Source organism: Nothoprocta perdicaria, unplaced genomic scaffold (assembly GCF_003342845.1).
Source record: "Nothoprocta perdicaria isolate Ctin4 unplaced genomic scaffold, notPer1 scaffold_25, whole genome shotgun sequence".
NCBI classification, from domain to species: Eukaryota; Metazoa; Chordata; class Aves; order Tinamiformes; family Tinamidae; genus Nothoprocta; species Nothoprocta perdicaria.
In genome coordinates, this window is record NW_020455477.1 from 4,299,777 (window position 1) to 4,318,230 (window position 18,454).

At 39.9% G+C, this 18,454-nt stretch overlaps 1 protein-coding gene across 4 annotated transcripts; it reads right to left on the reverse strand.

Moving 5' to 3' along the window:
* Positions 1-69: 69 nt before the first annotated feature.
* Positions 70-13,605, reverse strand: SLC16A14 (solute carrier family 16 member 14). 4 transcript variants are annotated; one of them, XM_026040151.1, is made up of 7 exons: positions 13,508-13,605; positions 9,955-10,096; positions 9,405-9,681; positions 8,885-9,028; positions 5,489-6,484; positions 3,547-3,702; positions 70-300 (listed from the first exon to the last, which is right to left on the reverse strand). In XM_026040151.1, the coding sequence occupies exons 3-6, from the start codon at positions 9,664-9,666 to the stop codon at positions 3,554-3,556; spliced, it is 1,551 nt and encodes a 516-aa protein (XP_025895936.1). In that variant the 5' UTR covers positions 9,667-9,681; positions 9,955-10,096; positions 13,508-13,605; the 3' UTR covers positions 70-300; positions 3,547-3,553. The 4 variants fall into 4 exon arrangements, with proteins under 4 accessions (XP_025895936.1, XP_025895937.1, XP_025895933.1 ...); XM_026040152.1 differs by lacking the exon at positions 70-300 and having other exon boundaries at positions 3,109-3,702; positions 9,979-10,096; XM_026040148.1 differs by lacking the exon at positions 70-300 and having other exon boundaries at positions 3,109-3,702.
* Between the last annotated feature and the right edge of the window lie 4,849 nt (positions 13,606-18,454).

The window sequence follows — 18,454 nt, forward strand, 5'->3', positions numbered from 1 at the left end:
ACATATTTTTTTGTCCCCTAGGCATGTATTCAGAACAATACCAGTATTCAGGCCAGTAACAAACAAATGTCTATTTAAATTATACGCTGCATATGCGATACAGAAATAGACCTTTTAGACTACTATGACTTTATAAGTTAGTTTATAATTCAGTTGTTCCATTTAGTCAGGAATATTCTTCCTGCTTGTTCTGCATAGCTCCCAAGGTTTTACCTGAAAATGTTGCTTTTGACATATTCCATTCATATCTTTGAAGCAGATGCAGTTAAGGTTAATCCCTTACATTCACTGCTGGGGGTTCTGTGACATTTAAGTAAACAATTTTTAAGCATCAAGAATCAAATATTAATTTTGATAAATAAGTTAAACTGTAAATACATAAAAGCATAGCCGTATTTCTTTTCTTTTGAATATTTCCTTTTAGACCAATGACAAATGCCAATTTTCTTGCAGATATAAAAAAAAATATTCATCAAATTTCTGTTCTGTGCAATAAAACACTGTAAACTGTAGGGGGGGTTACATGCTTCTGAACAAAGCTACTGAACAAGACATTCTTTTCTCACTTTCTGTCAATGTACCACAAGTTTGTGTTCTCATAACTAATTTGGGCTGTTCCAGGTTAGGAAACTGGAACCATGCCCATCACTATGGCCTGATTGAATATTAATTGAAATTTCTGTTATCACTCTTTTGTAACCCTACCTTCCCCATTTCCTTCACCAACTATCTTGCTGTCCCTTCTGTTAGAAGAAATGAGAATAATCATTTTATAGCGCAATTTTTTTTTTTAAGTTTAAAAAATGAACAGAATGCTCATGGCAAATGAACAGAAAGTGAAATTGCAGGTCATGTAAGTTTATTCCCAGTATACAACCCAGCAAGGAGATATATTGCAGATATCGTTAAGAGAACAAAGTACTCATTATAGTAATATGTACATAAAATTGCTTTTGACAAAAGAGGAAGTGAAGTTCTAAATATAAAGAGCACATATCTCTCAAAGCAGAGGAAGAAAATTGTTGCAAATCATCACTTTGTTGTGTGTATTTAAATATATATAAATGTTTCACCAGTAAAGGATGCTTCAGTTAAAATCTAGTAGCAACGTTCCCACCAAGAAGACATTAAACTTGTAACTAAAGACCTGATGTCAGTGTCATGTACATGGCATGAATATTTTCTCCAGCAACAAAACTGATTTTAAGAAATTACTGTTTCCTTGTTTATGCTGCTCATGGCAATTCAATACCATCTCAGTTGTTTTAAGATTAATTTTGAGGGTCATACATACTATACTGTGTCACTAAACTGGTGTAGGTTTTGCAGCATTGCAGGGTTCTCATAAGATTTTCCTTTATAACTTGACTTATTTCAGTGATCTACTTTAAAGCATGCCCCTGCCAGCAGTTGTAGAACTACAAAACTAAGAACCTGGTGTGTTACAGTTGGAACAAGTCAAGTCAAGGTTGAGAGCCTGTTAATCGGCCTTTCGGCTATAATCATCCTACTTGAACTGCCTGCCAATAGCTATTGCATTTATTTGAAGAGTATTAACTCTTTTTGCAGAATTTCAGCAGTTTATAGCAGTATTAAACTAAAAAACCCAGGTTATCAACAAAATAACTTTCATAAGGCGAACATAACAAAAAGAACTATCAAGTCATTTTATCTGATATAGGAAAATTAACATCAGCTTAATCTCCCAAAGCTGAGAAAGGTAGGTTTTATAGCATTGTACAACACATTCCATGCTGATCATCTGGTGAGTAGTGTTTAGGACAATTCATTTAAATGTTTTAAATGTTCTTTAGCTTTTCCTACTTTGAATTATCTAATTCTCAAGCAAGTAAATGTTAAAGTGACTAATCTTAGCCAGGTCATGCTGTACTTGCATATAGTAACACAACTAATCATAATTTCTTATCTTTTATTCTGAAATTAATTTAGCAAAGCTTAACATGCTATACTCTGGTTCTTTCTAAAATGTTTGGTGTCTTTTTCTTTAGTATTGGTGACTAGTTTAGCCAGTTCATGCTGTACTTGCACATAGTGACTCAACTGGTCCTAATTTAATATTTTTATTCTGAAATTAATTTTAGCAAATGTTAACATGCTATACTCTAGTTCTTTCAAAAATATTTGATGTCTTTTTCTGTAGTATTGGTTACTGAGGATAAACAATTCCCACAGAAAGAATCAAAGATCGATGATACAAAGTTATACAATATGTCTACTTAGGTAAAGCAGCTAGAAATTTCAAATTCTTTCTAGAATTGTTTTCCAGTCTGGGAAATCCTTGATGGATTGATTCAATTGTAAGGCATCAAACTATCAAGATAGGCTTAAGAAACTGGATATGCCGTATCGGGATACTATTTTCTATCTTACATTTCAGTTACTGTATTAGTGATTTATCAAAGAAGCACCTCTATAAAAGTAAATTGTTTCTGTATCATAAAGGACTGCAAGCTAGAATCAGACCAAAGCTAGCTTTCCAAAGCATAACTTTGAAAATGCAAAAGTATTCTAAAATACAGGAAGTATTTGTATTGATTTCAGCTGTCTCTGCACCGGTCATGGGTGTGATCAGCAGCTCTAGGTCAGTTAAATAAAATATAGTAATTTACATTGGAGCGGGTCCACCCTAATATACATAAATCTCAGTAAGCAAGAAGACAGTCTATGCACGGGTCCAAATTCTGTTCTCAGTTATATCAGTATAAATCATGATTAATTGCTCGAGTATTTGAACTGAAATCAGAATTGCAGAAATCACTCCATCTAAATGTGGTATCTAGGGTATGTGAAATTAGTGTAACAGATAATCAGACTTTACTGCTCTTAATTTCTGTTCAGGAATCAAATTAAATTTCTATTCATTCCATGTTTTTGCTTTATGTTTCTTTTACTTTCGGTGCATTAAGTGTTAGAGCATTTTTGATGCAGTCTATATATTGAGGTGGCTACTCTACTACATAGTTAACACTTAAAAAATAAGTAGAGAGCCCTTTCAGAAAAAAAAATATATAGGAATTCTACTTCATTTTTTTTTCATCACAGAAATAGTATTATTATTAATACATTAAATTAATCAAATGATTGTGCTAGTATTTCAGCAGTAAAAACTAGTCAGAAGAAATACTGTCCCATTCTCTTACTCAGTAAATAATCTTTTATCAGCTGGCATACATAGTAGAAAGGATTTCTGTAACATCATTCATACCCAGATCTGATTCTCTTCTAGAACTTGTGTAAATCCAGCATAACTGCATTACAGTCAAGGTTTCTACCACTGTTCAGATTTTACACTGAACAGTTTGTTAACTGTTAACTGAACAGACTGGTTGTGTGTTTCTAGTTCTCTAAAGTAAAAGAAGTTTATCTCATTTTAAAAGCCTATATCTATGCTATAACTTATTATCATTTTAGAGCATGTTTTGTCTTCAGTGCAGCTCAGTGTGATTAGTTCCATAAGAACAGGTTGATGCGGCCACACAATAGAAACATAAAAACAAGAATTGTAGAAAAAAAAAAAATCTGTACCATTGCTCTATACTTGTGCCTCTTCTGTAGATTTTTCTCTTGGTTGTTTCTTTTGAATACAAGGTTGGAAAAGTAAAAATATTATTCCCACCATGTATAGTAAGCCACATATGTAAAAAGAAAAATCATATTTTTGTGTGATGTCGTAGATCCAACCTGCAAAATAAGGACAAAATATATTCATTACAAAGATTGAGAACAGGAAAAAAATGCATGGGAATATATGAACAATATCTCACATTTCTCTCATAACATTTCAGCCAAATTGTTGCTTTTCTTGTGGCAAATAACAAAACAAAACTAACACGGGTGGTTTTCTCTAGATGTTATAAGTAGAAATGTATTAACAAAATCTGTTGTTTATTCACCACCGCCTAGAACTAGTAAAAAGATACCTAATCATTTAAGTATTATAGAAATCTTAAAATGGAACTTAGAGCGCTTTGTGTCGTCCGTGGTCCTAAGAAGTCGAGCAATGTTATCCCTAAAGCTATACATTTTTCAGATATCTCAGAATAATAAATCTGACTTGAAAAGGTATTTTGGAATCCTGTACCAATTACTTAATCTACTTCACTGTTGTCTTTGTAAAATACTTGACACTACTTCTGTGGCATCATTGTGCAAGCAAACACATTCCCATAGTTTTCTCAAGTTCTCAGATACAGATGAATAATTTTTCAAAAGATAAAATCTCAGTACCATGATAACTCTCTTTTCAACCTCAATTAGTTGGCAAATGTAAAACTACCTTAAAAATATTTCAGATAATTTTGAAAACACAAATTAGAAAAAATCCCTCATGCCCTGCTGGTTGCATTGTAATGTAATCTTGAAATCAGAGGCTTATTTTCCACCAAATAATTGCATCTTATTTGCTTCATTATATATACTTCATTATATATAGGAGACCAAATACAAAGATATGTTCAACATAGACTGAAGAATGCTTTACAAAGTGGATAAAAAAGTAAAGCATTACTGCTTTTCAATGGGTAATGAATGAGCTTTCTTCTAAATGATTTTAGCACATTCAGTGTCGCAAAGAGAAAGATGATTGTTGTGCTGCTAGTAGCTTTATTTCAGCAAAATGCCATTCCTTGCTAACCATGACCATAACCTCTAAGGCTTCTTAATGCCTTTTTGGGGGTTTGTTTGTTTATTTATTTATTTATTTATTTATTTATTTATTTATTTACAGATCCATAAAAGCTAGCCATACTCTGGCTATGTTATGGATAATCACTATGTTAATCTGTCCTGTACTTCCCCACCTCTCTGTATGGCTAAATTTATAATGAATGTTAGTTTCAACCTAGGTGACTTTAGTGATGACCTGACACATGCTTCTTTCATTCTGCTGTGGATGGCAGTAAGATATTACTGCCAAAAATAAATATTGCCCCAAAACAGATATTGCTAGCTGAAGGAAAGCCAAAGCTAGTTTAAGCTGAAAATAAGTTGAATCAACCCATCTATTGGCAGCTTAAAGTGGTGAAGCTCCAATCTAGTTTGCAGGTTTTTGTGGGTAATAATATGGTACAAATACCTGCCTACTCTGAAAACTGTCCTGACATCATTTCTTCATAAAGGCATAAGCATGTATGTGAATATATTGCATATACTCCACAAAACAGCTAATAGGTTAACCTGGCCTCATCTTTGAAAAATATATGATAATATTTTAAAGAAACATAGCACTGAAAGGATAGCTTGTAATACATATGGGTTATCTGCAAGGATAATGATTTGTCATGTGTGAATAGCCAGCAAATGTAATATGTTAGTATATCTGATGCAAAGATGGAGGCTACAGTTGTTACTGGAACAGGTGTGATTTTGTCAAATACATGTGTTTGTAAAGTAAGAAAGATCAATTATATAGACAGACAGGTGGTCATGTAATACAAACATCTCTTGGTTAGATAATTGAACTTTTTACCTGCAAAGGGTGGTCCAAGCAATGCAGATATTCCGTTGGCACAAATGATGATGCCATAAGCATTTGCAAGGTATTTAGTTCCAACTAAATCTTCAGTCACAACAGGCATTAGGGAAAAATAGCCACTAGAAAATCCTATTAGAGCACAAATCACAGCCAGACCAATGTATGTTTGCATTAATGGCAAAATAAGGATACAGGCGACCAGGGTAAAGTTAGCCATGAGGAAGACATTCCAAGTGCTGATGCAGGGTAAATCAGAGATAATGCCAAGGATCACTTTACCAAGGATATGAACAATGGCTATAATTGATGTCAAAGGAAATATGTTATTCTGTCTTGATAAATTGTACTGCTTGACTATTTCTGGAAGATGAATAAAGGGAATGACAAAGCTGCTATAGGCAAACAAAGCCCAAATTATAAAGGCCACAAACACTCTATTGGTAAACAGTGATGCAGCTCCAAAGTAGCTGGAGTACCATATTCGAAACCCCTTCCTGACTGTAACTGTCAGCTGGCTTACTCTCTTAAGAATGCACAGTCCATACATACAATTTCCACTTCTAGATTTACCTCCACTTTCTATGCGTTGAGCACTGTCAAGCACTTCTTCATTTGTTGCCTCTTCTTTTTTTTCCTGTTCCCCATTTAAGACTCCGTTAGATTTTACAGTCTCTGTGGAATGGGACAGAGCTTTTGCGTGATTAACTTCGCTATTATTTCTCAGAATACACTTTCCATTCACAACCTCTTTGGAAGAAAGTGGTCTCATGAGTGCCCCACAGACACAAAGGTTCAGGGCAATGGCTCCCTGGATGAACATTGCATTCCTCCATCCAAATTCCACACAAAGGTACTTCAGTAAAGCAGTCATTAAGAAAGCTCCAAACCCCGTTCCTGTTGTACTGAGTCCTTGTGCAAGTGCCCTTCTCTTCTGGAAGTACTGTCCCACCATGACCACTGCAGGTAGATAAACCATGCCACTTCCAACACCTAGGAAAGCAGAAGTTGCAATCAATCTCAACTTTCTGCCAGCAAGATAAATAGCAGCAGCACAGGTCACACTAGCAACAAACATAGTGGATTTATTGCTAACTTTTGTGCAAGTAAAAATAGTAAACTGAGGAATAGATAAACAAGGGTCATGCTAACTTTCATTTAGCATTTTCCAAAATCTTAAGATTCGCATTCTAGTGAGCTACAATACTGTTGTTGAACTGCTGGTGACCCATGAACACACTCACATGGACGTCTCTGCTCTGTTTGCTCCGTGAGCTCGATGCTCTTGCGGGCAGTGGGAGTAGGCAGCACTTGGCCCTATGACGGGACCTCCATGTTTAGCTTGCACAAGGCGGTCTTCTGGGCAGCAGTACCAAGTTCTCCACAGTGACTTGTCCAGGCCAGGACACAGGCCAGGTGGCTCCACAGCCCCTCCAGGCTGGAGGAGAGGTTGGGCTGGGGCAACACACACTGCCATGGGCCTGGCAGCCAGGGCAAGAGCTGGCAACAGGAGCCCTGCTGAGGGCACCTGCTTCAGGACAGGGAGCTCAAGGTGACAACATGTCTGAGGCTGGAGCATGGCAAGTGTGGGGACCACGAGGGACAGGATGGTGAAAGAGAGGACAGTGAAGGAGGGGACGGTGAGGGAAGAGGGGGGGTGAGAGAGAGGGCAATGAGGGAAGGGAAGATGGCTGGAAGCCTCTCAGAGATGGAGGCAACACCTCAGGTAGCCCTGGTTTTCTGCCCAGAATTACTCTGGCACCATTATCTCACTTTTCCATCTCATGTGGAAATTTACCTCAGATTTTTCCTGAAAACATAGATTTTTACCTTACTTTTCAAATTCTCTCTATATTCTCTGTCTCCCTATTCAGTTTAGTGCGGTATTCTTTTTATGAAAGCTGTGAGGGTTGAGCGTGCAGATTTCCGCCTGCCAAGTGGTCACATGTGTGTAAACACCATCACCGAGAGGGCGACGCAGCCTGGAATGGCTGTTCTTTGCCCTGGAATTTACAGTATGCTCCTTTAGAAAGGAAGTGACAGTCATAATTGTGAGCCTTGTTAGACTCAACTCCTGTCCATTCAGAGAGCTAGAAAAAAATTATAGATAGAAAATCGTCTGGATAATGTGAAATTCTGCTTAAGGTAGAGTTTGAGGGGATTGCAGGGTCTTGAAGCTATTACAAAAATTACAAACTTTTGTTGTTATTGTTGTTAATAACATGGATACTATGCTTCATTTGCAAGCAAAACTGGCCATATTATCTGTGGAGTGGATAATATTTTAAAACTCTTTGCGCTCAGTGTTTCTCAGGTAATAATGAAAGGCCAACATTTATTTTTATTATTTTTGAATCATATCTATTAATAGTTTCTTTTTCCAGAAAGGAACCATGAGTAATGAAAGACTACAGCAGGCTGCAAAATTCAATGAAACAGTTACTGCGACAGCTATTAAGCAGCAGTGTGACATAACCAGCAGCAGCAGTGTGACATAACCAACTAATGAAGTCCTCCAACAAATCCTTCAAAAGGAAATTATGTTACCTGTTTCTCCCACCTCCCTCTCACAGCCTGTAGCAGAATTAGTTATTATTTATTAGTGGTTATTGCTCTAATGTGAATACACTTTATTTGAGACTATGTATGGAAGAAGATTGCATGCATGCTCCTGATTCAAGCAGATCTAATCTACCAGCAAGGATTCAGAAAGGGATACAGACACAAGAACTTATTTTCAAAAATAAAGGCATCTATTTAGTAGATGAACATGCCTTTATTTTTGCAAAACATATGGTTACATCTTTTACAGTTTTTTTTATCAGCACATAGTTATCTCATTCTGATATTTCATTAATGTGCAGCAGCTCCTGTAGAAAATATTAGCTGTTTCTTTAAAAGACAAAGAGAGGAGTTAGCTATAGATACAGTTCCAAAGTATTTTATCATCTTTAATTTGTAGTTTTAAGAGCTCTGGTTACATTAATTTTTCTGTCATCTAATATATTTTCTTGGGAGAAGCTGATAAAAATATCATCTTCACCTGGTAGATTTTCATGACAACAAAAGCCATTGGGTCTGATCCACTGAGTAAATATAGAAGTTTTCTAGAAAGCTAACAGGCTGTAAAAAGTGTGAAAGAAAAGCTGGAATAATTCTACTGAAATGAAAGGTGTCTATTATGCCTGTAATTATAGGGGCATGCCAAATCACCTGAGAGCTGAATAAACTGGAAACAAAAGTTACATTCCATAATATATATATATATATATATTTAATTGGGAATAAAAATGATACAAGAATCAGTTTAACTTCTCTCTTTGCTTACCAGATGATCTTTTCTGAAAGGCATTAAAATAATTAAAAGATCTTTCAAATGTTAACACAGCTTACCAGCTGTCACTCCAAATGTAATGAATAGGTAGTGCACATTTGAGGCATAGGCACTCAGTATCCAACCGAGGGCATTAAGTATCCCTCCAATTATTGCTGTTTTGCGGCACCCACACATGCTAATGAATAAACCGATGAAAGGACCTATTAAATGACATGAGAAAAAAACAGAAAACTATTTAAATATCTATTTATACCCTTTGATAATTTTTCACATGAAGATTCTTACCTTGTTTCATGTTTTAAACAAAATGTCATACATAAGATTACTTAGGCAATTCAGTTTATTTTCCCTATTACTGCTCAAATTTGTGGAAAAAAAAAGTCAGTCAACAAAGTCCTTAGCAAGATCTAAATTCAAAATTGCTCTTTAATGATGGAGATGATGGAGCAATTTCAAAAGAAATTGCTTGGTTTGTTCATAACAAATATGGAAATGTCAAAAACATATTTGAGGGCTCTGAATGGCATATATTCTAAAAATCTATGCAGTTCTGAAATAAATTGTGCTGGAACATACCTACGATAAGTGTAATGCCCATGCTAAGGGAACTAACCCATGCTGTTAGGCCTCGACTTTGATTGAATTCCTCCAGCCATTCTATGTTGAGTACTCCAAGGGCCATTTGGGACCCCATGATAAGGATGTGCACAAGGAAAGAGGAAAGTACAATCATCCAAGCCCATCCTCCATCAATGTTTGGATTAGTCTGAGTTGATTTACTTCCATCTTTTGAGTTATCTCCAAAATCATATCCAATATCCTCTCGACTAGTATACATTTTCTCCACAGTATTCTGAAAAAAAATAAAATAGGATACCTTCAAAATGCATGTGAAACATTCAGATTTTGTAGTTTGGTGATAGTGAATAAGATTAATTGCATTTCACCATTGTTTTAGTGTGATACATAGTTGATTTCTTGATTTTCATTGTTCAAATGTTAAATGTTTAGAAAACTCTAATTTATGCATTTCTTTATGTTTCTTTTTATCATAGCTGTCTATGTAAGAATACTTAGGAGTTTACAGGAGGTTGCATCACTTCCGTTATCATATATTTTTACTTACTTGTGTATGGCTGAGCGCACTTACTCTTCATGGGTTGTCTATGGTGACAAAGTAAGGCCAGTCTTTATGCATGTATTTCCTTTATTGTATCACATCTGCTGTCCCAGCTGGATCATGTGCCTTTATGTTCAAGTTGATAAAGCTTAGGATAAACAGGGAGATGATGAATAGACAGGTAGATGAAGTTACCATATTATTTCAGAGGAAAATGGTTTTGAGATATATTTCTTCTTCAGTAGTGGAAGGATAAGAGTTGTGACAGAGAAGGATGAAGATTCTTGATTTTGAGAATGCTTATATAAATTACAAAGAAGGGATTGTTATTATCTCTCCATCAAGCTTTAAACTTGTTTAAGATTCCATTTGATAAAGAATTTGCTATTATGCCTTCAGCTTCCATAGTATCAATCCAAATAATCCTATTAAAATCAATGAATTATTTCAAATTAATACCAGTGCCTATCAAAATCAAACCAAGTGGCAGTTATGTGCATACATATTCAGAATCAGACCATAATACCTTAATTTTATTACTTTGATTTCTTTCCTTGTTACTACAATTGAAAATTACCATGCAATGTGAAAATAGTCTCAAAACAATATGTAAGCAATTTTTAATTGAGTAACATTGTAGAACCAAATTTTCCTTCAATCTCATTTATCCTGCAACATATTGAAATGTTACATGGCTGTGGAGCAGGACAGAGGTTTCTATGGAGACTAGAAATATAATGATACAAATTACCAGAGATGGTAATTTTTTCTCTTCTTTCGGTCTCTGGAGAAATAGAAAGAGCCATCAGCTTCACAACAATCAAAAGAGAGAACGAAACCAACAAAGAAATTAGAAGCAATGAAACAAAAATTCTATTTAGTCTTCTGGAAAATTCACTTATGAGGCATTGTGATTATTGAAGTAGCATTGAAATAAGAGAAAATAAAACCAATCATTAAATGCTTTTTTATTTTCAATAATAGATAACACATTAAATAGAAAACATATTATTCAAAATTAGCTACTGAAATGCTAGATAGGTAAAATTCAAATAACTTAATGAAAGAAATTTCACCTATGTCAGCAAGCAGTATCTTGGGGTAAAGAATAATTCACACAGCAGTACTAACCTCTGTTGAGGTTACCATCTACTGAGAGTCTATAATTTGGTGAACCCTTTTAACAGAAATCAGGTCTAACACAAGAAAAGGCAAGGCAAAGAAATAGTATTTTTTATTTTAGATTTAAGGGAACCCCAGAAGAGGTCACTTCTGTACTAACACATGAGGAATTTCCAGTAGAATAGTCTTTAAGTGTTCATTGAATACAGCTTTTGATGATGTCTAAGAAGAATTATTGAAAATAGATTTCAGTTGAGCTATGCCAGAATAAAGAAGGGATAAAGGACAACTCAGTGCAATCCTTTTCCGTTCCCAACTCTTGTTTAGATCTGAGTTCTGAATTCTTAGGATGCTGCAATGAAGCTAACTGGGTAACCAACAAGGGAAACTTAGGGAAAAAATCAGACTTTTTAAGGTGTGTCTGTGTGTCCAGGAGAAGGTTCATAGGGCTAACCTGGATTGTCCAGGAGAGAGGATCCTTCTACACATTTTCATCAATGGCTTAAGAGTGACAATCCTGGTAGCATCTCTCTAATTCCAGATTCCTTTGATAGGTACTGATGAAAACTCTTCAAAAAGCAGCAAAACTTCAAGATATCTGACAGCAAACTACTTTGCATGTTTTTTCCTGCTGTCTTCCTTTTAAATAAAAAGCCTTAAGAAATATTCTAATAATCAAGTTACCAAAAATTGTTTTAAGACCTCTTATGTATTCTTTGAGCCCTCAGAGGCTTGCCTCATGATAAAGGGTCAACTCTTCAATATTATAAATTGGCAGTTAATGGAATAATTCTATATTTGCATTCAATTTGTATTAATTGAAATTTGAGCTGTTGACTTTAAATACATATTAATATTGTACTTCTCAAGTTACCACCTTTCCAAACTATTTTGTTTCTTTCTTTTTGCTAGATAAACATAAAATGAAAGCCTTGAATTATTTCATACTGGGATGAAGATGGAGTCAGAGCTGATTAGCCAGAGCTACCATTTCTTTCACGAACAACACTGAAGAATTGCTCATATATGTAACCTGCCCACACGGGCTGCTAGGTAAGTTACCTCCCAGTTCAGTGTCCCATATTCCCTACTGCAGTACAGGCAATTACGTGGGGCTAAGGGCAGCTTGAACATCTCTGTTCCCCAGGAACACACTGGTCTGCCTCACACACTCATTTGCAACTACGGCGTGTTGTGCTTCTCGCATTGATTTTTCCTATGTGGGTGTTCATATGGGCTAAAGTATCACTAGCCCTAGCTTGGCGGTGCAGGAGAGAAGGGAGGTCTTGTTGGCACAGTGAGGACACGAGAACTGCACACACTGCACACTTGCCCATCACCGGGCATGGATGAGTCGTAACCCCACGTGAGCCACCCCGGGCCTGCTGAAAGGACCTGCTGGCTTCTCCTTTTCAAAGCAAATGAGAAGGGGGGTGATGAGCAGACAGCTTTTTACACCTTCTCCAGGGTGTCTGAGATAGGACTGTACATATGATGGGGAGAAGGGTGGCAGGAGGATATGTCAGAGCCATGAAATGGTACAGCCTTATTTTAGTACATAAAAAGAGAGCATGGGAAGAGCTTAATTAAAATTATATTTCATCTACCCTTTATAGGACTAATATACCAGAAGCCATATTCTCCACTGAGGCAGCTTATATGACTAATTATGGAGGCCCTGCCCACTCACAGAAGAGAAAAATACTAACTGCATAAAGGTAGTAAAGACAGGCATAAGCATGCTAATGAAATATAATGAGGGATAGTGGAATGAAAGAAAATTACAAGGTGTTAAACATAGTCTGCATAAGGTTAGCAAAAATGTATGATGGATATTACAGTATCTCCTAGATCATGAAATACAAAATTATGTAACAAAAAAAAAAAAAAAAAAAAAGGACTGTTCAGAGTTAGGATTAACTGTGGAGCCTCACCTTACTCTCTGCTGTTCTTCGCTGCTTATCTGTTCACCTGAATATTGATACTGAATACAAAATTATTCTTCTTTGGATAGGGAATAAATATTTTTATATATATATTATATTTTTAAAATAATTTGCATTTTAAATAATTAACACTGTGATCCAGAGATAGGACATTCATCTTTTTTAGAAAAACAGAGGAAGTACAAACTTAGTAACAGGATGGGCTAAGATTGATTAGATATAAATTAGCATCAGGCTTGCATCAGGTCCCACAAAGCTTGGGGAAATGTATGTGCTCTTCCTTTACACAGAATTCTTGCTTATTAGTAATTTTTTATGATTAATTTCCCACTAAGCTCACACATTCGTAGTCTGCAGGGAGGGTCATTTCCAATAACTGAACAAACTCTTGGCCACAAGCTGTAGCAATGATTGGATGTCTGGATCCTCTCCCCACCCTTGACTCACCACCCCAGGCTATAGTGCCAGGAGAAATGCACTTACCCACTTACCTCTGCTCCTCCCTGCTCTGCTCCGTTGTCTTTCCACACCACGGCACTGCCCACAGCACGATATCCTGAAGGCAGAGAAGCTCAGGGGCCTAGAGACTCTGCAATGAAAATGAGCAAACGTCTCGTTTGTGAAGCCACACACATTTCTCCCACTGTATGTGAAGCCACATACATTTCACTAGTAGTGAATCCCACCTACAGTAACTTGTTCGGATACAGCCCCTCACAAGAGACTGTACTTCAAGACAGGAGAGTCTGGTTTGTGTCTGGTTTCTTGTTGGGGTGTCTACAGGAGGACTAGAGGACTAGTTTTGGGGTTTTTTTTTCCCAGAAAGGCTGTTACACTGTGTGAGCACTCCCGGAAAACTGGCCCAAATGCTAGTGTCTACACAGACATTGAGCTTTTTTGAAAATCTGACTCATGGGAGGAGATGAGCTATTTTAGGGACAAATGCAAGTGCAATGAGTAGATCAAAGTTAGCAGCCAAGTTCCCTGTACCATCAATGGAGTTTAGACTGTCTTCCAGTGTGCAATTTTTGCCTGTGTGTTTGTCCTCCTTCCCCACAAATATCTAAATGGATAAGTTTACTGCTTCTAGCCTTTTTTATCTATCATCGTGTACCTTCCTGAACTGGAAAGAGCAAACAGGAATAGCAAAAGACAGGTTATAAGGGCCACCCTTCCCCTGCGTTTTTCCATATTCTCCTAAATCCAAAAAAAACTCTGAATTGTGAGTGACTCAGTACAGTTGTTGTCTAAAAGGTGCAGCTCCCATCAAATAACTGCTTATGCAGTTATTTGGGCTTCTTTGTGTTTAAGAGGGCTTTTAACACAGACCTTTCAGGAGGCTGCCTGCTCAGTGCAGGGGGCTGAGGGGAGAAGCACGAGCGAGCCCAGGGTCACAGATTCTGAGGTGTGAGGAACCATCCAGCTGAGCAGCCACATAAGCTCAGGTCTTACTCAGAATTTTTGCCAATTAGAACATTTTGTTGTTGAGCTGCAGTATCAGAAAAATGATTGATCTAAAATGCCCATGTGATAAAGAACTTGCATATTCTTTCTTTTCTGGCACTTGATCGCCTCAGTGGTAAATTGTACCTGAATGCCATTTCCGATGGCTAAATCATAAATGCTTTATAAATATTACTGAGTTTTGCTCCCGATTAAAGATACCACGTATACTCATTTGTCTTTGCAGACATGCATAGAAAAAATGCTTAAAACAGTTTATTTGGGATGTCTGAAATTCTGGCAGTGTGACGGCCGCTTGCTAATCCTTCAAGCGCCTCTTTCTGCAGTGACTTCCCTAGAACGGCGCACGTTGCTCCCCGCGGAGCCCCGGCGGGGCAGCCTGCGCCCAGCGCTGCACCCGCTCCCCGCACGAACCGCGGCCAGGGCAGCGCTGCCGGGCGGCCGCGTCCCTCCCGCTCCCGAGCCCGCCCCGGCAGACGGGATCCGCTGCCCGAGCCCCTCCGGCGCCTCCTTGGCGCCCCTCGGTGCGGAGCAGCGCGCGGGCGCGGTGCCGGTGCCGCGGGGTTCTCGGCGCCCCCGCCGCCGCAGGGCCGGTGCCGGTGCGCGGCGGAGCCTCCGTGCGGCGGCACCGGCGGCAGCGGCGGCAGCGCCGCCCGCCCTGCGCGCACAAAGGATGACCGCGAGTTACCTCGCTGCGGCGCCCGCCGCCCGCCTCCCCGCGCCGCGCCCGGGCCGCCGCGCCCCGCGCACTCACCGCGCCCCGCGCCTACGGCCCGCGGCCGCGCTCGCCCGGGCCGCCTGCCCGCGGCGCCGCCTCCGCCGCGCGCCGCAGGCTCTCCGTCCCGCGCCGCTTCCCCGCGCCCATGGCCGCGCTGCGGGCGCAGCTGCCCCGCGGGCGCTCCCGCCGTGCGGGGGGAGCTCGCGGCCGCACAGGTTGCCGCGGGAATTGCGCATCCCAGCGCGCCCCGTGGCGCGAGCCAATAAAAGCGGCCGCTGTCAGGATTTTCACAGGCACGGGTTGCAGCGCGTCCTATTAGCTTCGGGGAGACTGGGGGAGCCTCGTTACGTGGCAGAACCGCATAAAGAACGACGCGCGGAAGCTTCCTTGTAAAGGAGTTTATCAGCATGATATATGTTTCAATAAATATTCCTACCATAGCGGAAGAAAGCAGCTGTAGAAATATATTCCTAACTTTTCAAAGCAGTACTGCATCCTCAGCTGTACCTTTCTGAGTCAACTGCCCCATTCCCACAGAATCTAGTGAGGGATACATTCTCCAGCAGGAATATTGGAACTCTTGGAGTGAATTTATCCAGGCTGCAGTGATTGCATTGCAGAGAAGCAGCGTTAGACACCAGCTTCCCATTCCCCATACATCAAAGATGAGAAAAATCCTGGCATGATCTTGTTCCCCCTCCTATCGGGGGATGTCCAAGCACTTACTGTAAAGTCTAAGGCAAAACTTTCTGCTTTCTACTTGAAGCAGGACTACAGCCTGTTATTTAAGACCAGCCATGAGTTTGTGTATCCCTATCTTGAAAAACTTCAGGGATAGAGACCCCACAGCCTCTCTGCATAGCATGTTCCCGTGAAACACCATCTACACCCACCTTGTGGCCTCTGCACCTTGTTTTACTGCCTGCCACTACCAGTAAGAGTTTGGCTACATCATCTTGTGTAGCAGTAGACTGCTAGCACATCTCCTCTTATTTTCTTATTTTCCAGACTCACTGAGCCCACTTTCCTCAACATCTCCTCACAAATCCTGTCCCTTACCACCTCAGTAGCCCTCTGCTTGACCCTCTCCTGTTTCTTGACATCCTTCTTGAACTGGGAGCTTCAAACAGGACACGGTGTCACAGCTATGGGCTCAGTAGCATTGAATAAGGGATAATAGTTCCTATTTGCCTGCTGTCCATGTTTCCCTCCTAATTCAGCCCTGCTTATGGTCTGCTTCCTTCCCAGGGAAATGCCCTGTTGGCTGCCCGGGTGGTGCTTGGCGCTGCCCCACCGCTCAGGCAGAGCTTTGTGCTTCTTGTTGCTTTCTGCAGTTTCCCTTGACCCGATCATTAAGCTTTGTGTAGTCCTCTACCCTGGAGCTCAATAGCATTGCTTGTGAGAATCACCCTCATAATTCCATAGCGTCTGAAAATCTCCTGCAGGCCCTTCGGTCTTGTCACTGAAGCCATGGTGGAGGTAGTGAACAACACTGGTCCCAGTGCCGACCCCAGAGAGCTCTGCTTGCCCCTGGCCAGCAGATGTAAGTAATGGCCCCCAGTCCATTAACTGCTGCCCCTGAGGCCTGGCATCTGGCTGGTTTTGGGCCCATCGAGCAGTTCATTCAGGCAGACTAAAGCTCCTCAGCTTTTTACTCACCTGGCGCTTTAACCTTTTGCTTGCCCGGGTTGCTCAGAAGGATAGCTGTGCTGGAGAGCACACAGAGACTGCTTGCAGCCCTCTGGAAACGTGTCATGATGAAAATATAAATGCTGATTTAGCTTCAACACTACTGCTACAGTGCTGATTGCTCTCTTTCCTCAGGCTCTGCTCTGCTCCGCAAGTGAAATTGTTGTGCTGCAATTATTGATAAGGAAATAGATATTTGAAATAACAATGTGGCCACTGCAGCTTCAAGATACAGAAAAGATAAAGCATTTTTCTCTTGGATTTGTTGAAGATTTGTGCATAATGTCGTCTTTCCTACTGCATTTCTGAAGAGAACCCTTGGCATCCTTTGAGGACGTCCCGCAGGGTACCATGCTCAGGGGATACCCGGCAGGGCACGGACTCCTTCAGCAGTTCCCCCTCCTCCTCGGGCCAGCTGCGGTGCCTTCCTCCAGTGGGAAGACTACGAATTCTCTCCCTAGCTCCAAGTTCACCAGAGATGAAATGTAGATCCTGGGAATGGAATCCAAAAAGAAAGAAAAAGCAACATTTTATCATTGCTGGCATGGAGATGACTGTTCTGACATTAACTAGTTGTCTTCTCTCTTTCTTCCCTCCCCAAGAGTTTATGCACTACAGCAGCTACAGAAAAGGGAGTGAATAGGAGAGTGTCCCATTTAGACACTCCCTTGGGAGATTCTTCAGGGACATCATGTCCAAAAAATCTTGCCTGCATCCTGAGAAAGATATGGGAGAAAGCTTCCTGAAATACTTTAAAACACAAAAGGATGGTCCTCAGCAAACAGGGATGCTGAAAAGAGAAAAAAAAAATCCTGTCCTCAAGACAGGATGGCTTTTGATAAGATGTCATCAGATGCCTGGATTTGTACCAGAGATTCAGCAAAACTGAATATTGCCCTTCCAAATGTGAGAGATTGGGGCCATGTAAAGCAGGAGTGCAGCAAGAAAGGAAAAAAAGAAGCAGTGGGAAAAGGAACTGGAGGAGGACATTAGAGGGTTGGGTAGGAGTAGGTGATTTCTGCTTCTGAATCAGACTTTTGTCACCCACAGGCTTTTAAACCCTTCAGGAACAGCAAACTGCAGCAAGCCCAGGTCTCCAGAGTTCTATTGCAAATAAGGAAGGCAGTGGGAAATGGCTCTCGGGCTGCTCCTGAAAGTCCTGAAATCTCTGGTTCCGAAGTCCCAGCACGGGACAAATAAAGGCCGAGGCAACAGAACAGGGTCATCTGTGGTTTCCTCCAGGCTCCATCCACTTTTTGCCATGTGCCACAAGGCGAGTGTGGTGAGAGATGCCAGGACGTGTCCACACTAAGGCAACAGTTGGTGTCTAACTTGAGTGCCCAACTCTTAAAAGCTTTTTTTTGTGTGTGTGTGTCCAAGAAGACAAGTATCAGACAGCAATACAGTGTGCAATATGCTCTCAGCAAAGTTTTTAGAAATCACTTGATGTGCACATGACCTGCAGCCAGATGCTAGCATGGACATGCCTTGAAGCCCAGGGCATGTTCCTAGTTCCTTGTTCTGTAGGCGTTCTTTACTGAACTGAACTTTTTTACCTTGCTTTCTG